Here is a 23,319-nt window from a genome sequence, read left to right on the forward strand (position 1 = left end):
TCTTAAGAGTGTATTCTGCAAGTAAAGCCACTTCTGATCACATTAGTTTATTTTTGTTTTCTGCATAGCACTGAAATCACTATACAATATTTTCTCAGTGTTTTGATTTCCTTATTTTCTCTCTCCTCTGCATCAGAATGTAAACTCCAAAGAGCAAAACCGGTGCCATTTGTCACTCCATCCCCATCAAAGAGTAGGCACTTGATAAATATGTGTTTAGTTGAACTGAGTAAATCCCAAGACTACTTCTACTTCTTTTGAAGGGTGTGAATACATGATTAATTTCGAAGGGAATAATTTTACTAAATATCAAGTGAATTTACCTCTTTTATTTCCAAATAACTTTTTAGACATCAGGTGTCCATAGCCTAAGTTCCAGTCACTTGCCCTTCAAGAGTTGATCACTGTTCTTTCATTCTTTTGTTTTTAATTTTTGAATATTTCTGCAACACTGAATGTATTCTCCTTTCCCAAAGTTAAAACATACATAAAGTATAAAGATACCTTTGTTGGCCAACCCAATACCACATGCGCACATGCACACACTCACTGTCTAGGCTTCTGTCCCTCAATTCAACCAACATAACCACTGCTCTGCTCTAGAGACATGATTGCGCCAGAGGATCCATTTCCAAACTTACTCAAGTGACTGCTGGTGAGAGGCCTGTGTTCTTTCTGTATGGGCCTCTCCATTGCACTGCTCCCTAACATGGCAATTGGCTTCCCCTAGAGGACATTATTCAAGTAAGAGAGAGAGACCAACCTAGATGGAAGCACCAGTTTCTTTTGTAACCTAATACCAGAGGTGATACGTTATCACTTTTGCTGAATCTGGTTGATCTTGATGCCCAGCACAGATCAGCTCTGGTACAAGGTGTGAATACTAGGTCTCTTGAAGGCTGGCTACTCTACTACCTAAGATTGTTGAGAATTAAATGCAATAGGTTTAAAACATTTCCCTGGCACATTTTAAATGGTCAAATAAATTGTTAGCCAATATAGCTCTCAGAAACAAAATAAAACAACCCAGGATTCTCTGGTAGAGAATTTAAATATTTTACCCATTGTTGTATGGTCTGTGCTGTGAAACACTGTCCAATATGAGCACTTTTTAAAGTTTGTAGGATTTTGTGTTCTAAAACTGCACTGTCAAACATAGACATATGACTGTCAAGTACTTGAAATGTGTCCAGTCCAAATTAAAATGTGTTTTAAATGTAAAATTTACAATGAATTTTTAGGGCTTAAATACCATATACATATAATTAATAATTTCATACTGATTCCATGTTGAAATGATAATGTTTGGATCTGTTAAGTTAAATATATCATGAAAATTAATTTCACCTATTTCTTTTTGCTTTTTTAATGTCACTACTAGGAATTTTTAAATGCTGTGACACACTATATTTCCATTGGACAGCACTAAAAACTCAGCAGAAGTTACAGCTATCTTATTTCATCTTTAACCCCTCTATAACATTATTGAAAAATCTGCTTTGGATTTTCTAAATAAGTTCTTCCATTATTTTGTGTGTCTGTTTCAGAGAAAATGTCCATTTGCCCCTTGGAGTTTGGGAGACGTGGGCAGAAAATCTCTCTATGTCAATAGCTCTAGCTTCTTAAAGAGCAACAATTACAACTTACACTGTATAACGTGGAGTTTGTGAATCCACGTTCTGCTGAAAGTAGCAGAGAAAAACATTCCAGAGCCCCATGTCCAAGTTGTAATGAGTTCGAAGAGAAGAAAGTTCACAGTAATTGAAATGAAACATTTAATCTCCAAATCACTAAAACTCTTTGGGATTCACACTCTCAAAGTCCTTGGGAAAACCTGAAAACAAGACAACAGGTTGAGACCCAAGTGAAACTGCAACTTATGTTTTGAGTTTTTTAATTAAAAAACATTTAATTATTTAAATATCTCTATATTACTTCTTTTGACATTCCTATCTGGAAACAAGTCAGTTGTGAGGTTGTTAGAAGGTCATCATTTATGATCAGCAAAGATAAATTTTATTAACTGCTCTTCTTGGTTGCCCAAAGGATATTGGCTTACAATGCAAGGTTTATACATAAGTGACCTTGTTTTCCCCTTTGAAATTAAAGATAGGGGTGAAATTGACACCACTGAGTATATGATATATTTTTGAATGGAAGCTAAAACAGAACATTTGTATCTGGGGCAAGAGATTTTTATTTTTTGATGGAAGAACACAAAGGTATTTTATAAAAACAAGTATTTGATTTATATTTGTGTGCCTCTTAAGTATAACACAGACCAGTGGGTTTAATAAAAATTATATAAACCTGTACTAGTTGAGAGTCTTCTGTGTACAATGACTGGTGAGCAATGAGTTCCCCTCATGAAGAAAATCACACAGAACCAAGGGTACTATAGGAAGAGGCACCAAAGGCTGGTGGTAAACATCCTTCTACCACTGAGTTTAAATGATTATCTTACTGCCCCGTATCTCGCAGCAGTGAAAACAAGGAAAACGCCAATGACAACAGAAAAGGTATCACTACATTGCAAAATAGTGTATCATTAGTAATGGGCAAATGTATTTTTTTAAGTAAGCCCAATGAATCGTTCCCTGAAAGTGTCAATAAAAAATCAAAATTAGTTTACATTGTACTCTTTTATATTTTTCAAACTTTAAGCAATTTAGGCCCAACTTCACTAATTGCAAGGTAAAAGAAAAAATTAAGACATGTAAGGCTACTAAGTAGTTGCCAATCGGTAGGTTAGATTCTGATGGTGAAGAAAATCCACTCGGGCTGATTATTACGTATCTCAGGATTTAAACAGTAACTGTAATTGTATTCTTTGAACACCAAGTTCCTGCCCCTCCCCCCATTCCCACCCCAGTAGTTAATTAGCTGGGCAGGTCTTAGAACAAATACCCACTCAGAAACACTGGGTGGTAGAAATGCTGTTGATAATTAAACACCACAATAGCATGGAGCCTATTTCAGGAGCCGCCGAGTGGTCTTGCCCCAGCTGAACCGCTCACCACACACTCACAGACCCTCTATTGTGCTGGCTACGGCTGCACAGAGGGATAGTTGCTTGACTGGAGAAGGGCTCAGCTGCAGTAAGAGTGAAAAGACCAAACCTCGCCGACAGGTACAGGAGTTCCGGACCCAAGGGGAAAATATCCAGAGACTAGAAGGAAAAGGAGAATGGATCCAAGAAAGAGAAGTGACAGGCAGCAAAACTGATCACAGAATAGACATTAACCTTTCTAGTTTCTCTGTCCAAACAAACCACCAGAATAAGCTCACCAAGCTTGGGCCAAATAGATAGCACTTAGAAAAGAGCAATGCATAAAGGATAGGTTGATTTGCATTCCACTTGGGTTTAGAGCAAGTTCACTGAGTCTAAGGTTTTTAAGTTGGAACATCATCCCACCTCCCTGGATATCAGTTTATCTTTAAAAATGAGGGGGTTGAAAACGTTCTCATTCTGGGTGGAAAAAATAGGAGTAAGAGTCCCCAGACAATCTCCAAGGTGTCAAAAAGCTTAACAGACGCATCATTACTCAAGATAAAACTACACAGTCTAATCTGATTATCGTATTTACCTGCTTTTCCTTAAAACATTAGTTTGTTAGGTTTGATTATCTAATGCTGAACGGATGCTTCTATTGGCACTTATATAGGTCATTATTAATAGGGAGAAAAATGATTGCTTTAAGTCAGCTGATTTGGCAGTCAATAAAGAAAATCTTTCAAGAGAGAGTGTTTTATTAAACTATTAAAAAATCCATAGGATAAAAATAATAAAAGGTTTGCTTGGTGAAATGGTTTGAAACCACTGGCTCAGTTAGTGCCTCTCCAACTCGTGCATGAAATTACCTCTAACGGAAGCAAGTGAGTAGGTATATTCCCAGGGGCACCTGGGAACTTAGCCTGGAAAAAAAAGAGAGAAAGAGATCTATAATCTATTTTTTCTAATCTTCATTTTTTAAGGAATATGTTCCACTCTTCTCCGTAATAGAAGAGCTTGTTTTAACTTCTAAATGATTTGCTTTCATCAAAAATCTGCCTAGAAAATTCAATGTTCCTGAAAGACAGGCATATTTATTGTGAGACTTCAGAGATACCCACAGAACTCCATCAATACCACCATTATACTATGTTGTTTAAGTTAGATGTCTCAGTTTGAGAAGCACAGGTATCTAAACCATCTTGGAAAACTTACTCGGCCATAAAATTCTATGTATCTTTCTTGCTATTCTATGAAGAGATGAATGCTTTATTTTAAAGATTCAGAGTTCTTTTACCCCTACAACTCAAATAGCGTCAAGTCTACAGTCTAGGAATAAAGGCAAAGTCTAGAAACAAAATGTGTTGTGCTAGGAAAAGCAGGAAAAATTTCAGGGGGAGCCAAGCATAGCTCAAGAGAAGCTGTCCATCTGAAATGCCACCTGGAATTCACACCAGTAATAACTGTTGTGGATATAAAAATTAATAGGGGGGATTTCATAGTATTAGAAAAATTTATTTTTATAAATCATGTGTCTATCGCCCAAGTGTTGACGCATGCATGCGATTCAAACATCAAGCTCACAATAAAAAGCTCACTGAATGACTTAGCAAGGACAATTCCCCCATTTTGTCCATAATTTGGAGTGGAAGAAGGTGGGGGGAGTGGGCAAAGGGTGCAGTTACTGGGTCAATTAATCAACCTGAAAACTGTGACACAAACTCTGACGCCTAACCTATGTCTAAAAATACACAAATGTATACGAATTTGTTTTAAACTGTCAATGCCTATATTTAGGACCTTCCCAGCAAGGCTATAATGAGACTGTGTTTGAGGGCTTCAGTCATAGCAGACTCTACCATTAATCTGAAGTTAGTTAAATTAACAGCATTTAGTCCTGACTTGTCAATCTCGCTGCTTCAGGAAATTGCACCTTGAGGCTACTAATATTGCCAATTTTTCCACAGGAGTATGCGCCTGCGTGTGCGTATGTGTTTTTTTTTTTTTCTCTCCAGAACCTCTGTGTTCATACACCATCATTGCTTCCCTACACTCACAGCACTTACATTATCATTTATTCTGGCCTCCTTTAGCCTTCCCAAGAGGTTCTGCATAGCGTAGCTTCTCAGTGAAAGAGTTTTTTAGCTCTATATTTGTTTGTTTATTTTTTTGTCATGGCTCGTGACTGAGGCTTTAAAAAAAAGTGTGACAGTATTTAGAGTACATGATTGACTGCTACAGCAACGTGTATTAACCGTGACCGATCTGCAGTAAAACACAGTCCTGAGTGTTCTAAACAGCAACTTTAAAAAGAAAGAAAAAACGAAAAAGACTCAACTAATTTTTCATTGACTTCATCTGTAAATAAATTTAGATTGATGCTAAGCAGGGGCAATAATAAATCAGTATTCATTTCCTGTAATTAATGCAAACGTGCCTATGAACACACGACAAGATGAATATATAACCACGTAATTTCCATTTCAAAATACACCTAAAATTTTTCACTTTGCGTTATCTTCAGAATATTTTCCCTCTTAATTAGAAGAATAAAATGGTTAGATATCTTTCCCACCCACCAGGGGGAAATATTGCTTGGTCACAGAGAGTGTCAAACACATTTTGGTGACCGATCTGCAGAACCTGGTTCTGCTCTGTTTCATTATCTGTGTGATCCTCTACCCTATGCATGCTAAGGCTTTCTTCTCTTCTTTGAACTAACCAAGAAGAGCTCCACTGAAATGGCCAAGTGACCACCTAGGCAGGCCCTCACATGCATGAGTGCCCTGAGTGAACAGCAAGAAGCAGACTCCCAATCTGACATAAGAATCTGAAATGTTCTGTCACTGACATGAACGTTCACTCACACAGGGCAGGTCGGGTAAATAATATGATGTGAATCAAATAAAGATGATCACACACACTGAATCAAAAAAAAATACCAAGCCTGACAACCTCTCTTGGCAAGAGGAGTTAATATAACTTGCTCTCTTGGGCACGGACATCTCTAGAAATCATTTGCACAGTCAGAGCACAATTAAAGGGTAAAATTGATCCAAGATCACGCCCAAGTCATCCAACCATCAGGACTCACTAGTTCTATTGTGGCAGCAATAGTGGAAGACTTTGTTAACAGTCCCTGGGTGGGGAAGTTCCCCTGGCAGAGGAATAGGCTACCCACTCCAGTATTCTGGCCTGGAGAATTCCATGGACTGTATAGTCCATAGTGTCGCAAAAAGTCAGACACGACTGAGCGACTCTCACTTTGTTAGCAATAAATTAATTGACTAACAATAACAAAATTACCACTAAGAAAAATCCCAATGAGCTGGAAAGAATACAAAAACAGAAGATTTGATCAGGTTCTACAAAAACAAACAAACAAACAAAAAACAGCAAAAACCAAAAACACATCTTCAGCAGGATGCAACTTGCCTCATGGATAACTTTCCTTAGGACCTTCCTAGTCCTACAAAGCTTTTGCCCCTAAGTGTTTGTACCTCTGAAGATTCCGGAAACAACTACGTGCAACATGAAAGAGAAGTGAGCCTCCTGCCAGCGGCATTCTAATGACCTCTGCTAGGCAGCTATCTGGGCCCCAGGGCAATGGGAATCTCTTAAACCAATATGTTTGCCATTTAATCTGGTTGTGTCACCAATTAGACCTTATCATAGTAAGATAGCTAATGATGAATATAGATTCCTCTTTCCCCAGGCATTTTTAAAAACTCATAGTAGACTCCCAGATACCCTGTCAACAAAGCAGCGTTTCCCCAGAAAGAAAAGCGAGTCAGCCCATTTCTCTCCTTCCAGTTGTCAGCCTGGAAAGCCGATCTATGCACCTCAACACGCTGGTGCAGGAAGCCCAGGAGAGGGTGAGTGAACTGTCTGCTCAGGTGGAGAATGAAGGATTCAGTCTGGACAACACAGAGAAAGAGAAAGAGCTGAAAGCTTGGGAGTGGAGGTACCGACTCTACAGGCGCATGAAAACAGGCTTTGAACACGCCAGTGAGTATAAGCAGCCGACTTGTTCGTTTAACTAGACTGAACCCTGGTTTGAGACAGCAGGACTTCTTTCACTGAGTTTTTGCCACTCGAGGGATCACGGATGGCCGTTGTCAGCCTCTTTGGGGCAAGGGTTCTGGGAGGCTGTCAAAGGGTCTTTTGTCTTGCTTGATTTTCTGGCCCCTGATAGGTTCTTTGACCACAGCCGTGAGGCTGTTGGCTCCCCTCCACCGTGTCGCACTCAGCTAGCACTTTCCACCCGCTACGCCCTAATGTCTAATGACCTGGATGGTCTGATTCCCTACGTGGCTTTATTTTGAGATGTGGAGGTGGAAAAATAGCTGTTTGCCTATTTGTCCAGTTTCTGCTTCAAGTTCAAGATTAAGTTGTTTTCAACTCTCTACTATATACAGCTTATATAAACTGACCTTCAGTTAATACAGCCAACAGAGAAGGATAACCAACCTATGAATTATGCTTTCGTCTGCACTTCCATTCTCTTTACCAGCTCTTTTTGTTAACTTAAGAAAAGCTTTGTTTCGGGATAATACTCGTTAGCATTGGAAGGCACTGCTTAGTGTCACCCTGATATAAAAATTCACATACAATCCGAACACTTGTGAAACATTAAACTCTTATTCCAAAAGCTGATCTTATTTAAGCAGCAAAAAAATTAGACTTGAAATGTTTAATATAAGGAAAAGGTCAGTTCATTAGTTTGGGAACTATCTGCCTCTGCTTCGTGATACACACCAAAGGCAGAGAAATTCTTGTTTTCTGTAGGAGTGTATTCTAAATACCAAATCTAGGCCTAATCCTTTCTCTTGAAGCAAATAGCTTAAGTAATATTAATGAAAGGTTGCTTTTAATATTAACAATCCCTTTAGTAATGCTAATATATGCTTTAAATAAAAAGCATTTCAATAATTGTTGAAATTAGTTTCAGCAACCGTTTCAATAAATACCTTTACCATTGTACCTCATTTAGGATAGATTAATACTAGAATTAATACTAGAATCATCAAATCACTAATTTGATGCCATTTTAAAATTTTTTTCTGAATTAAAAAACATCTTCTGGGTGTCAAAAAGTACTCTGAGTGATAGAAGTCCTTTAAAACCTGGGGTTAGTGGACATGACATTTGCCCATGAAGTCTTTCTTAGAAAAATGGTACCTGATATAATTGGAGGCAAAGTGAGAGCAAGTCAAGGTAGCATTCCACACTGGGAAGAGCCCGAAATTGGGCATCTGAAGCCACAGACTTTCATCCTAGCTATGTCTTTACTGTGTTCTTGAGCCGGGAATTTGCCCTCATTGGGTTGAAGTTTCCTCATCCTAAACGTGCGGATATGGTTACGCATTCTTTCTACACAACAGGGTTGCAAAAAGGCTCCCGGGAAATGATGTGCATGAAAGTAGTCTCTACCTACAATATTGATTCCTGCTAACACTTTCTGACCTCCTCTCCACTGGTCCAGCCCAATCTTCTATTGTGTTTCTAAGGTACTTTGAGAAGGCTTAACTGGTATTATTTACCCCTTCAGAAGATGTTCTAATGCTCAAATAAGACCATGATGGCAACAAATAAAGGCCATTGAGACTTCTAATGAAAATGCTCAAAGGCAAAAGCTATTAGGCTCTACAAACAAATGTCTCCACAGTGTGCGTTTCAGGGTATCCTTTGAAGAGACAGGAACATTGTTTGAAAAGGATTTGCTATGTTAAGATCCTTGTGTTTCTCCTTCTGTCCCAGGAGCCCCCGAGGTGCCAACCAGTGCTTGTCTCGTGGTAACCAGCAGCACATCACTCACTGTCAGCTTTCAAGAGCCTCTTAGTGTCAACGCAGCTGTAGTAACCAGATATAAAGGTACTGGATTCCAACTATTTTTGTCACTGCTTCTCCTTAAAATGCAACCTGCTGTTTGAGGATCAATTGCACATTTTGCATGTTTGTTTTTTCTGCTGAAAAGATTTTTTTCATCCCATTTACTTTTTCAAGTTGAAGTATTTCCATAGGCATTCACACAGAGAGTGATAAGGTGATGGAGAGTGTTACAGGCGAATAGGATTGATATTTCATTCTTGCTTGCAGAGCACGCACCTCCTCTGTGTATAGCATTCACTTGTGGACAGTTCTGAGTAGGACACACTAAAGAAGCTGCCTCTATCTACAGGGCTCAGAGGTTAAAGATACAGCACAAACTAAATAGGGGGCATATGAATTAGTAGCTGTAATAGCAGGTAACTAGGGTTGATAATTAAAACAACAACAATATCGGAGGTCAGAGAAGGAGGAGGGATGGTTAAATCATAGAATTGGAAAGGCCCCAGTGAAGCAGTGGCAACTGGGCCTGGCTCTTAAGGATGGCTGAGATTTGAACCAGAAGATATTGGAAGGAAAGTGAACTCCAAGTGAAGGGAACAGTGAGCACACATACCAAAGCAAGAACATTCCAGAACAAGTAGAGAGCAAGGGAGCTTGCAGTGCAGCGGTTCCAGGACAGAGTTCGTGAGAAGAAGCAGTGAAATATACAACTGGAAAGTGGAACTAGGGTTAGAAGGGAGGGATAGAATGAGGCTTGAAATCAAGATTAAGGAATTTAGACTTTATCTAATGAACTCCGCAGACCACTGAATAAGATAGGAACAAAATCAGAAGCAGATTTTTCAAACATTTAAGTTCCAACACTGTGTGTGATGTAGCTTCCCAGGTGGCACTGGCGGTAAAGAACCCACCTGCCAACGTAGGAGACATAAAATACATGGGTTCGATCCCTGGGTCAGGAATATTCCCTGGGGAGGGCATGGCAACCCACTCCAGTATTCTAGTCTGGAGAATCCCATGAACAGAGGAGCCTGGCGGGCTACAGTCTATAGGGTCGCAGAGAGTCGGACATGACTGAAGTGACTTAGCATGCACGCACATACTGTGTATTGGAAGACTTGTGGATTTGGAATAAGGAAATGAGTTAGGAAGCTATTATATTCAGGAGAGAGGTCATGACAGCCTGACCTGACTGCTATAGTAGCCCTGGGAAAGGAGAGAGCCCTCAGGAGGAAGATTTTATGGAGATGCTATGGGGATAACAGCCAAGGCTTACATAGTGCTTACCATGCTCCGGGCACTGTGTAAAGCCTTTATATGTATTAACTCTATTCCGCACAACCACCTTATAAGGTAGGTACTGTTATGGTTCCCATTTGCAGATGAGGAAACTGAAGCAATGAAATAAAGAACTTACCTAAAGACACAGTAGGGCCAGAAATATCACATGATGTTGACTCTTGAATGTGGTGGACAAAAAAGAAAGAAATCTATTTTCCTGATTCAGGAGGATGTGTGAAAATTCCCTGAACAGTTCTAAAGCTTGATAAGACTCTCCACACGTATTCTGAAATGCCAGGCCACAAGGCAGAATTTCCGTGTTCAGGTCACTGCCATTCCCATGGACCACAAAAATGTCCACGTAGTGTATGCTTCCTTTCTCCTTCTAGGGCCTGTTCCCAGGAGGACTTTCTCTGTCTCCAAATTACCCACAATTTGTAGCTTTCTGAGTTACTTGGAATTTTCCAGATATCTCCACTATTTTTTATATCTTAGGTAAAACAGCATTGAATTATTTATCACTTTGGGTTTTCTGTATCCAGCTAAGAGAGGGCAGCCTGAGGAAACAGCAGATAAATGAAACCACCAAGAATGGCTGCCCACAGCCATCCTTCAGTTCAACTCTGATAATTTCTGTTGGATGCCAAGATTTTCTGAAATTCAGAGCAAGTGTTTGCAGGCAATATTAGACATGACATTTTCCTTTCTTTCTACCTCCCTCCAGCTCAGGGCTTTGATAAAGAGTTTCATCAATGCTGCCCAACTTGACATTTTCTTCTTACGTTTGATTAGTGAGCTATCAGGAGCTAATTTATCCAGACTGTCAGCTATTTAATACACAACCATAATGCCAGCAAATTCAATCAACATTCACATATTAACACGTATCATCTCAGGAGACTTGCATTTGGGTGAGGTTGAAATGAAAGGTCACAAATGGGTTTTGTTAGCAACTAGAGAGGCTTAATTAAGTATTATAAATAGAATTGTCTGTTGCATTATAGAGTAGGTTTCCTCGTGTTAATTTATAAGGTCATAAATTGAGTCCTTAACCTGACCACTCTCAAGGGTTATTTAAAACAGCTGCCAGCTTACTGTACCTAGAGACAGCAGGACAGTTTTTAATTCAGGGTTGAAGTAATTATTTAATTATGGAAATACTAACAAAACTACACTGAGACAAGGCTAATTATTTTGTTTGCGTTAAAAAAGAAGAAGAAACAATTAAGAAATCCACAAAATAAAGTGGCAATTATCTAATTGGTTAGAGGGAAGGTTTAACCCTGAGTATTTAGAGTTTGGCAAAAACATATCACTCTCCAGAACTTTGGGGTTCAGCAAAACCTCAAGCCTATTTTGACAACTGGATATTTTCCCCCTTCATGCTTAAGCCAGTTTTTGAAAGAAAATCTGAATCCTTCTGTTGCTTCTTATTGACATTCAACTCATCAACATGTGTCTTTTTTGTTTTGCTTTTTGTTTTCAAAAAACGTTCACTGATATCCAGAAATCTTTTGAAAAGCATCTCTTTATACACCTTCTTCAGGCCCCAGGGTTGGCCAAGCACCAGGCCAACAGGCATCACAACTTGGAGATTAAAGGCATCCATTTCAGCTCAAAACCCAGAAAACGGTTTTGAGTGAGACTCTCTAGACTCTCTGCCTGCATGTTCCTTGAAAACAGTAAAACGGAGCTCAGAGAGCTAGTCTGTTTCTAGCTGTTTCTTCCTTGGATTCCAAGAGTGCTTACATCTTTTGGTCCCATCTCACCAGTTTTCATGGCTTACAGAGCAAAACAAGAGTTATTTCAGATGCTCTGATGCTTTGGACAAGTGCCAGAACTTCGTTCCACATTTTCTCCTTGCTGCCTTGGGTGACCTACCCAGAGCTCTCATTTGCAGAAGACATGTCATTTCCCGGTAGTCCCAAAGCAGAAAATATTTTCAAAAGTGACTTTACTGCCCTTTGCAGGGCTGAGGGTGGATAGGACGGTATCCTTTAACAGGTGCAGTGCAGCATGTGTTTTCCATCTACAGGATGATTTCTTTTCTAGCTTTTTTGAAAAAAGCAGGCCTTGAAGTGGTGACACTTTGCAGTCTGCCAATGACAAGACGCTGTAGCTGCTCCGGTGCATGTGGGCAGTACCTTGGTTTGGACGATATCCTTCCCCGCCTCTCTTCCCATCTTGTTGCCTAAGAGATTAGAAAGTGCCTCCCTAATTCCTTCCTACAAAGGCTTGAATAGCAAATTATTTAACTGCTCCTCATTTCATGGCATTTTCGAAACTAAATTAAAAAGCACGTTTTCCCGCAGAGACTGCCAGGACCTTTCAGGAGCTGGTAGCGTATCTGCTTCTTCAAAGACCAGGCTGGTGCTTCTGCCAACCACTTCCTCCAGTTTTTCTCAGAAGGAGAGGAAGCCGGAGGATTCCAGAGAGATGTCTGGGGGCACTGCAGCTTCTAGAAGGGAAGGTCCACCATTTGCACATTAAAACCCTCAGGGCTGATAATTTACAATGATAGTGTGAACTTGATTATGACTTGGTCACTTGGGCCATCTTTTCATAAGACTTAAGAAAAATCTGACTTCGCAAGACTTGGGTACACACTGCTCAGTACTTTATACTGTTTTTTACCCTTTCTGTTTTTTTCCTCCTATATGTTGTAATTGGAAAGATACTTGTGTAAACCGAAAAATATATTGCATAGGAAATGTAATTATTTTCCATGTTTAATTAATTGAAGAATTGACCTGATCATAAGCATGAGGGGACTATCCTCATTACTAGACTGAAGTGATAGCATTCCACAAAGTGATATTTCTAACTTTATTTAGCTTGTCTGGGCAGAAGTGAAGCCTAAAGTATGCAATGAAAACAACTCAGAGAGGCAGAAGTTGTTACGTCCAGAGGACGTGAAATACAGTGCATTACCTTTTTGCACACAAGTGAAAATGTGGAAGCAAGTTGAGTGACATGTATGATGAGGAAAAATAGAAGATCCAGGGAGAGTGACAGAATGCCTGCACTACTCAAAAGTCATTTGTCTAAGCTGCAGCAGCCTTCGTATCCTAGCCCGTCATTCCTCCGCTGGTAACTCAGTAGTCAGCATCCAGCCAGTTTACTCTCCAACCAACCTGTAAAGTTTTCTGTAGTGACATATGTTGTGAATCATATCCTTTCTGCATTGTCTTCATTTAGAAAAAAAAATCTAATTTTCAAAACACACAGTCCAGAATTATACAAAAGAAAAAATCAAACAAATATCGTGTGATGTCATTTACATGTGGGATCTAAAAAAGAAAAATGATGCAAAGGTACTTATAGAAACAGACTCACAGACTTAGAGAAGGAACTTACAGTTACTGGGGGGACGTTGGGGGGAAAGGATAGTCAGGGAGTCTGGGATCAACAGGTACACACTGCTATATTTAAAACGGATAACTGACAAGGTCCTACTGTGTAGCACTCTGCTTGGTGTTATGTGGCAGCCTGGATGGAAGGGGAGTTTGAGGGGTAATGGGTATATATATATATATGTATGACTGAGTCCCTTTGTTGTCCACTTGAAACTATTACAATTATAATAAAAAAAATAAAAAGTGTATATCCTGGGTGGAGATACATCAAAATGCTCGTGATGATTACCTTCGGGGGGTGGGGATTATGAGTGATTGTTACTTTTTCCTTTTTTTGTATTTCCAGTTGTCTGCCGTGAACATGTATTATTTGTAAAACTAGAAAGAAGAGAATAAATGTCATTAAAAAATAAAAGATACATATAGAAAAAATAAATAAAATTGAAAGTTTTAAAAAGTAAATAAATTAAAAGTAAAAGTTTTTTAAGACTTTAAAAAATTAAGAAAAAGTTGAGATTTACCCTTTTCTCAAGGTTACATCTCTATCACCAAGCTATCTTCTGTTATGAGTTTAATGTGTAGATTTACAAAACCTTTCCTGATGTGTGTGCACATATATGTACACACACCCAGATGTTTACTATTGTTTGTGTACTCTAAGATAAATATCATGCTATGTGTCTAGCCATGCAGTTAGATGTTTTTTCAGTTCAGCAATATACATGTCAGTGTGTTTGGATATTCATTCTTTTAAATAGTATGTAGTATTCCTATTGCACAGACAGCAGAGCCATAGTGTATTTAATCATTCTCCCACTGATGACTATAGGTGGTTTCCATTTTTTTCCTATTTTACAATGTTTCAGGCCTTGTATATGTCTCTTTTACCTGTGGGAATATTTTTTCCTGGGATTGTAAACTGGAAGTGGAAATATTTATATAGTCCCATACTCTGTCTCACTGCCTGCTGCTGCTGCTGCTAAGTCGCTTCAGCCGTGTCCGACTCTGTGTGACCCCATAGACAGCAGCCCACCAGGCTCCCCGTCCCTGGGATTCTCCAGGCAAGAACACTGGAGTGGGTTGCCATTTCCTTCTCCAATGCAGAAAAGTGAAAAGTGAAAGTGAAGTCACTCAGTCATGTCCGACTCTTCGCGACCCCATGGACTGCAGCCCACCAGGCTCCTCTGCCCATGGGATTTTCCAGGCAAGAGTACTGGAGTGGGGTGCCATTGCCTTCTCTGTCTCACTGCCTATACCTATGCTAATACCATATAATAATGTCACAGTACATTTTTAACATCTGGTATGGCAATATGTTTCTCTGAAATGAATTTTTAAACTGCATCATATTCCTAAATTAATTTGGAGAGACTTCTCACCCATGACATAGCTTTCTAACAAAGCTGAGTTTTACATTTTCAGGAAAGTTTAATAGCTGTTTATTTATTGATCTTCATTCCTGTAAAGTTTCATGCTGAATGTATTTTTACAGTTCATTATAAATGAACTCTCTTTTCAAGATATTTTCTAATGGGCTATTGTGGGACAGTTGAAGAACTCTTGCTAATTTTAGAACAATCTTTAGTTGACTGCTTTACTAAACATAAATAGCCTCTTTCGTCCCAATAGATTGTCTTGCATCTCATAAATTTTGTCATTTCATCTTCAAGAAAGGATCATTTTGTCCCTTCCTTTCTAATACTTTTCATTTCTTTTCAGATATCACTTTATTAACTAGAATCAATATGAGTTCTAGTTCCCACTCTATTGTGTATAGTAACTGGGATAGTAGGTATTCTTCTCTCTTACCTTCTTTGTCAACATGTATCTAATATTTTAATTACGTTTTAGATACATGGCAACATGTATCTAATATTAAGTATGATGTCTACTGTAAGTTTCTGGTAGATACCTTTTGCAAAGTTATGAAAATTTAATTTAGATTATGATTATTGATATAGTGGTGAACACAATTTTTAAATATCCTCTGTGGTTAGAGCCCCTTTAAAACCTCAAAAGTCATGTATTTGTGAGTTTCCTTTTAGAATTTTGATCATTTGTCTGTTTTATTGGTTTGTTTGAAGAATTGACTTTTTGATTCATAAAATCTATTTCTTATTTATTTTCCATTTTATTAATTTCTGGCTTTATCTTTGCCAATTCTATTGCTTTCTGTGTGTTTACTTTAATGTTTCCTAATTTTGTGGCATTTTTTTATTTGAAAGCTTAATTTACTTGTTTGTTTTTCTTCATTTCTAATTCATGGATTTTAAGCTATAATTTATCCCCCTGATTAATATTTTGTCCATATCCAAAAAGTTTAAAATGTATTGCTATAATGATCATTTACTTATAGATAATCTGTAATATGTTTCATTTCCACTTGAATCAAAGCTTTTAGATGAGTCACCTTAAACTTGTAACTGGCCATACATTTTTACTATAGCTTTATTGTTATTTTCTAATTTTGTTCTATTACAATAAGAACATTTTAAAATGTGGACTGTATTCTGTTGAGATTTTTTTTTAATTCCTACTTGTGGCTAACCAATAAATCAGTGGATATATGTACCACATTTGGTGTTTGAAATGAATACATAAACTCCATTGGGTATACAGTGTGAATGTGCGTGTGTTATTTAAATCCATGTCTTTTTCTAAAGTACTTGTCCTGTTGACCTTTGATCTCTGAGAAGCTGTTTTATTTGTCTTGCTTAATACTGTTTGCCTCAGTTTCTGTCTGTGATTAATATTGCTTTCTATGTTTTCATTTGCCTTCTGTCTTTTTGTATTTCTTTTATTTTCAACTTTCCATGACATTTGAAATACGTTTGTCTCTTGTAACAAGTATAGAAATAGATTCATATACTCTGAGAGTCTCTTTCTATACACTTAATTTTTTTGTCCTGAGTGATGTATCCTTATAAGAATAGGATTGAAAAGCAAATTTGTGTGAGAAAACATCCGTGACTTGCTCCATCCTTACCTCCCTTCTTCCCCTCAGGGCCAGCCACCTTTAACTCCTCCACTGCTCGTGGTTACACGTCTTCTTTAATTAATAGGCTTCTATTGCTATTTTTTCTATCAATTGCAGGTTTTATGTATGCAATAGAACTAAAACAGAATTTAACTCTCACAGTATCGCACACTTTCTTATTCTCTCAATTTAATTATATTTCCATTTTTAGTTAAGGCAACAATGTTTATATACCCCTATAAGCTTTTGACATTCCAAAATAAAGTATTAATAGTATATTTGATATTTCCTTCCCTAAGTATTTTTCTCAGTTCTCTAATTTTCTTTTTCTCTTTCTTACCCTACTTAGTTCAGTTCAGTCGCTCAGTCGTGTCAGACTCTTTGCGACCCCATGAACCACAGCACACCAGGCCTCTCTGTCCCTCACCAACTCCTGGAGTTTACCATTATCTTATTCAAAATTCATTTCAAATGGTCCTTTCAGAGTAGTACCTATTTTCCCAAGAGTGGTATTTACTTTCCCTCTCACAATACTCTCTGCTCATGTTCCACTGTATAATAATAGCTCATTAGGTTTCCATTAGGGAAAGGCTCATTAAAATCACAATGAAATATTACTGCATGTATATCACAGTAGCAAAAACTTTAAAATAGTCACAGCACCAAGTGACTAGAATGCAGAGATATCAGATCACCCATACATTGCTAGTGGGAATGTAAAGTGAAACACAGTTTGACAATTTCTTCAAAAACTAAACGTGAAACTACCATTCATCCTACCAATTGCATTACTAGGCCTTTATCCTAAAAATTCTGTGTTTATATAAAAACCTGTATATAATGTTTGTAGCAGCTTTATTTGTAATTGTCCCAAACTGCAACAGTTCAGATGTCCTTCAACAGGTGATTGATTAAACAAACCATGGTACATTCAAGCCATGGAATAATACTCAGCAATGAAAAGGAACAAAATTATTGATACACTCAACAACCTGGGTGAATCTCCAGAGATTTATGCTAAGTAAAAAGCCAGTCCACAAAAGCTTCATAGTATATCATTTCATTTATATAGCACTCTTGAAATAACAAAATTAGAAAAGTGAGGAACAGGTTAGTGGTTGCAGGAATTAATGAGGAAATGAGGAGATAAATGAATATACATGACTCACTTTTTGGTTTTCTAACTAATTGATATGTTCTAGCATACTTATTTGGAGAAGGCAATGGCACCCCACTCCAGTACTCTTGCCTGGAAAATCCCATGGACAGAGGAGCCTGGTGGGCTGCAGTCCATGGGGTCGCCAAGAGTCGGACATGACTGAGTGACTTCACTTTCACTTTTCACTTTCATGCATTGGAGAAGGAAATGGCAGCCCACTCCAGTGTTCTTGCCTGGAGAATCCCAGGGACGGGGGAGCCTGGTGGGCTGCCGTCTATGGGGTCGCACAGAGTCGGACACGACTGAAGCGACTCAGCAGCAGCAGCAGCAGCATACTTATTTACCTTTTAAGAGATTTGGAGAGAAAAGGGGTAGGCAAGCGTGTCAGTTTAGCATCTTAATTCAATCTCCAAGTCGCTTCTCTTTCTTAGCCAGACTGTATGCTCAGTAAACATGACCTAATACTAACATTATCCTAAGCCATCATACTAATGAAATCATAACTGCTATTTCAAAAAATTATGTGAGCTAGGTGAGAACAAACTTGAAACTGGTTTTTACTCAGCTAGTGAAAGATTATTCCTAACACTGATGTCTTCTTCTTGTTATATTTGGAAAATGATAGATCCTTAGAGTAATGAGTTTGGGGAACATTTTTCTCTAATGTATGAGGTATTTGTTGTAGGCGGAAATCTTGTTTTTCACTTTTCCCTTCATGTCCTACATTCCAGCAGCCTTGGCCTTCTTTCCGATCCTAAACCATTTCCCCCCACTGTGAGTTCTTTACACATGATGATCCTTCTACCAAATACAATAATGATGGAAGACATAAACAACCCACTTACATTAATAGGCAGATCTTCCAGACATAAAATCAATAAACCAACAGAGATCCTAGGTGATACAACAGAACAGTTGGACTTAAGATATTTTCAGAACATTACATCCAAAAAACCCAGAATATATACATTCTTTTCAAGTGCTGTGCATGGAACCCTCTCTAGGACTGACTATATACAAGGACATAAAATATAAAATATCCCGTCCGTGACTTTAAGAAGGTAGAAATCATTTCAAACAACTTTACAGATCACAGCAGCATGAAACTAAAAATCAACCACAGAAAGAGAAACAAAGAAAAAAAAATTACATGGACGCTAAACAATAAACTACTGAAAAACCAATGGGTCAATTATGTAATCAAAGAGGAGTTTAAAATATGTTGAGACAAGTAACAATGAAAACACAATCCTACCTATGAGATGCAGCAAAAACAGATCTCAGAGGAAAGTCCATAGCGATCCAGACCTTCCTCAAAAAAAACGAAGAAAAATTCCAAATAAAAAGCCTAACATACCATTTAAAAGAATTAGAAAAAGAAAAAAAAAAGAAAAGAAAAAACCTAGAGACAGCAGAAGCAATAATAAAGATCAGAGAGGAAGTGAATAAAACAGATATTTTTTTAAAGTTGCTGAGTTGCTAAGTCTCCGTCCACTCTTCGTGACCCCATGGACAGCAGCATTCCAGGCTTCCCTGCCTTTCACTATCTCCCAGAGTTTGCTCAAATTTCTGTCCATTGAGTCAAAGATGTCATGCAGTCATCTCACCCTCTGCCATCCCCTTCTTCTCCTACCCTCAGACTTTCCTAAGATCAGGATCTTTTCCAGTGACTCAGCAGTTCCCATGAGGTGGAAACTTCAGCTTTAGCATCAGTCCTTCCAGTGAATACTCAGGGTTGATTTCATTTAGGACTGACTGATTTGATCTCCTTACAGTCCAAGGAACTCTCAAGAGTCTTCTCCAACACCATAGTTCAAAAACATCAATTCTTTGGCTCTCAGCCGTCTTTAAGGTCCAACTCTCACATCCGTACATGACTACTGGGAAAACCATAGCTTTGACTATATGGACCTTTGTTGGCAAAGTAATGTCTCTGCTTTTTAATACATAGTCCAGGGTTATCATAGTTTTTCTTCCAAGGAACAAGTATCCTTTCATTTTTGTGGCTCTAGTCACCATCAGAAGTGACTTGGAGCCCCCAAAAATAAAATCTGTCATTGTTTCCACTTTTTCCTCATCTATTTGCCCCGAAATGATGGATCCAGATGCTATGATCTTAGTTTTCTTAATGTTGAGTTTTAAGCCAGCTTTTTCATTTTCCTCTTTCACCCTCATCAAGAGGTATTTTAGTTCCTCTTCACTTTCTGCCATTAGAGTGGTGTCATCTGCATATTCAAGGTTGTTGATATTTCTCCCAGCAATCTTGATTCCAGCTTGTGATTCTTCCAGCCCTGCATTTCACATGATGTACTATGCATAGAAGTTAAATATAAGTTATACAGCCTTCATGTACTCCTTTCCCAATTTTGATCCAGTCCATTGTCCCATGTCTGGTTCTACCTGTTGTTTCTTGTCCTGCATACAGGTTTCTCAGGAGTCAGGTAAAGTGGTCTGGTATTCCTATCTCTTTAAGAATTTTCCACAATTTGTTGTGATCCACACAGTCAAAGGCTTTAGCATAGTCAATGAGCTTCATTGACTGGAATTCTCTTGCTTTTTCTATGATCCAGTGGGTGTTGGCAATTCAATCTCTGATTCCTCTGCTTTTTCTAAATCCAGTTTGTACATCTGGAAGTTCTCAGTTCATATACTATTGAAGCCTAGCTCGAAGAAGTTTGAGTATTATCTTGTTAGCATGTGAAATGAGCATAATTGTATGATAGTTTGAACATTCTATGGCCTTGCCTCTCTATGTGATTGGAGTGAAAACTGACCCCAGTCCTGTGGCCACTGCTGAGTTTTCCAAATTTGCTGGCAGATTGAGTGCAGCACTTTCACAGCATCACCTTTTAGGATTTGAAATGGCTCAGCTGGAAATCCACGACCTCCTCTAGCTTTGTTCATAGTAATGCTTCCTAAGGCCTACCTTACTTCATACTCCAGGATGTCTGGCTCTGTGTGAGTGGCCTCATCATCATGGTTATCTAAGTCATTAAGAACATTTTTGTATACTTCTTTTGTGTATTCTTGCCACCTCTTCTTAATTTCTCCTGCTTTCCTGCTTCTGTTAGGTCCTTACCATTTATGTCCTGTATTATGCCAGTCTTTGTATGAAATTCCCTTGGTACCTCTAATTTTCTTGAAGAGAGCTCTAGTCTTTCCCATTCTATTGTTTTCCTCTATTTCTTTGAATTGTTCACTTAAGAAGGTGTTCTTATCTCTCCTTGCTATTCTTTGAAACTCTTGCATTCATATAGGTATGGCTTTCCTTTTCTCCTTTGTGTTTAGCTTCTCTTCTTTTTTTTAATATAAATTTATTTATTTTAATTGGAGGCTAATTACTTTACAATATCGTATTGGTTTTGCCGTACCTTGACATGGATACACCACAGGTGAAAGGCCTCCTCAGACAACCACTTTGCCTCGTGCATTTCCTTTTCCTGTGGAAGATTTCGGTCACTACCTCCTGGTACAATATTATGAACCCCCATCCATAGTTCTTCAGGCACTCAGTCTACCAGAACTAATCTTTTAAATCTATTTGTCACCTCCACTATAGAATCATAATGGATTTTATCTGGTTGGCTCATATCTGAATGGTATAGTGGTTTTCTCCACTTTCTTCAAATTTAAGCCAGAATTTTGCAATGATGAGCTCATGATCTGAACCACAGTCAGCTCCAGGTCTTGTTTTTGCTGACTGTATAGAGCTTCTCCATCTTTAGCTGCAAAGAATATAATCAATCTGATTTCACTATTGACCATCTGGTGATGTCCATTTGCAGAGCCATTTCTTGTGTTATTGGAAGAGGGCATTTGCTATGACCTGTGAGTTCTCTCGGCAAAACTCTGTTAGCTTTCACCATGCTTCATTTTGTACTCCATAGCCAAACTTGCCTGTTACTCCAGATATCTCTTGACTTCCTACTTTTGCATTCCAGTCCCCTAGGATGAAAAGGACATCTCTTTTGGCAATAATTCTAGAAGGTTCAACTTCAGCTTCTTTGGCATTTTAGATTTGGATTACTGTGATGTTAAATGCAAAAAAAAAGCAGTAGGGAAAAAATCAATAAAGTCAATAACTGGTTCTTTGAAAGGGCAAACATAATTGTCAAACCTCTGACCAGGGTCATCCATAAAAGAGAGAGGAACCAAATTTAAAAAGTAAGACATGAAAAAGGAGAAATAACCTCTACAGAAATAAAAAAATAATAAGACAATACTACGAACAATTATATGCCAACAAATTGGACACACTGGAAGAAATGTACTTGTTTCTAGAAATATGCAACCCACCAAAACTGAATCAAGATGAAATAGATAATCTGAACATACCAGTCACTAGAAGTGAAATAGAATCTGTAATTAAAAGCAAACAAGCCAGCTCCCTGAAAACAAATATCTAGGACCAAATGACTTCACTGGGAAATTCTACCAAACATATGAAGAAGAACTTATACCAATCCTTCTCAAAGTCTTCCAAAAGATAGAAATGGGAGGAACATCCCCAAAGCAATTCTATGAAGCCACCATCACCTGATACCAAAGCCAGAAGGTGAAAATACCAAAAAAGAAAAGTACAGGCAATATCTTTGAAGAATATAGATGCAAAAATACTTGACAAAATATTAGCAAACCAAATCCAACAATACAAAAAAAAAAAAAAAAACTCATATTCTACAATCAAGTTGGATTCATCCCAGGGTCACAAGGATGGTTCAGCATATGAAAACCCATCAATGTGATAAACCACACCAATAAAAGAAAAGACAAAATGACACGATCATCTTAATAGATGCAGAAAAATCACCTATAAAAATTCAATATCCATTCATGATAAAAAGTCTTATCAAAGTAAGTAAACAAGGAACACCTCTCAACATAATACAAGATACTTATGACAGACCTACAACCAACATAATACTCAATGGTCAAAGGTTGAAACCTTTCCTGCTGAAATCTGGAACAAGACAAGGATGCTCAGTTCATTTTAGTCACTCAGTCATGTCTGACTCTGTGACCCCATGAACTGCAGCACGCCTGGAGTTTACTTAGACTAATGTCCATTAAGTTGGTGATGCCATCCAACTATCTCATCCTCTGTTGTCCCCTTCTCCTGCCTTAAAGCTTTCCCAATCTTTCCCAGGGTCTTTTCAAGTGAGTCAGTTCTTCACATCAGGTGGCCAAAGTATTGGAACTTCAGCATCAGTCCTTCCAATGATTATTCAGGACTGATATCCTTTAGGATGGACTGGTTGGATCTCCTTGTAGTCAAAGAGACTCTCAGGAGTCATCTCCAACACCACAGTTCTACAGCATCAATTCTTCAGTGGTCAGCTTTCTTTATAATCCAACTCTCACTTCCATACATGACTACTGGGAAAACTATAGCCTTGACAAGATGGCCCTTTGTTGGCAAAGGTTGCTTTTTAATATACTGTCTAGGTTGGTCACAACTTTTCTTCCAATGAGGAAGTGTCTTTTAATTTCATGGCTTCAGTCACCATCTTCAGTGAGTTTGGAGCCCACCAAAATGAATTCTGTCACTGTTTCCACTGTTTCCCCATCTATTTCCCATGAAGTGATGGGACTGGATGCCAAGATCTTAGTTTTCTGAATGTTGAATTTTAAGCCAACTTTTTCACTCTCCTCTTTCACTTTCATCAAGAGGCTTTTTAGTTCCTCTTCACTTTCTGCCATAAGGGTGGTGTCATCTGCATAT

The 23,319-nt window shown here is 38.3% G+C and overlaps 1 protein-coding gene across 1 annotated transcript in view; it reads left to right on the plus strand.

Moving 5' to 3' along the window:
- Positions 1–23,319, plus strand: part of ANKFN1 (ankyrin repeat and fibronectin type III domain containing 1) — a 160,244-nt gene that overhangs the window by 36,402 nt on the left and 100,523 nt on the right. The window contains exons 5-6 of the mRNA XM_013971777.2: positions 6,806–7,000; positions 8,753–8,866. Coding sequence (XP_013827231.2) covers positions 6,806–7,000; positions 8,753–8,866 — 309 coding nt within the window. The remainder of the gene's footprint in view (positions 1–6,805; positions 7,001–8,752; positions 8,867–23,319) is intronic.

The sequence above is a fragment of the Capra hircus genome, chromosome 19, assembly GCF_001704415.2.
Source record: "Capra hircus breed San Clemente chromosome 19, ASM170441v1, whole genome shotgun sequence".
NCBI classification, from domain to species: Eukaryota; Metazoa; Chordata; class Mammalia; order Artiodactyla; family Bovidae; genus Capra; species Capra hircus.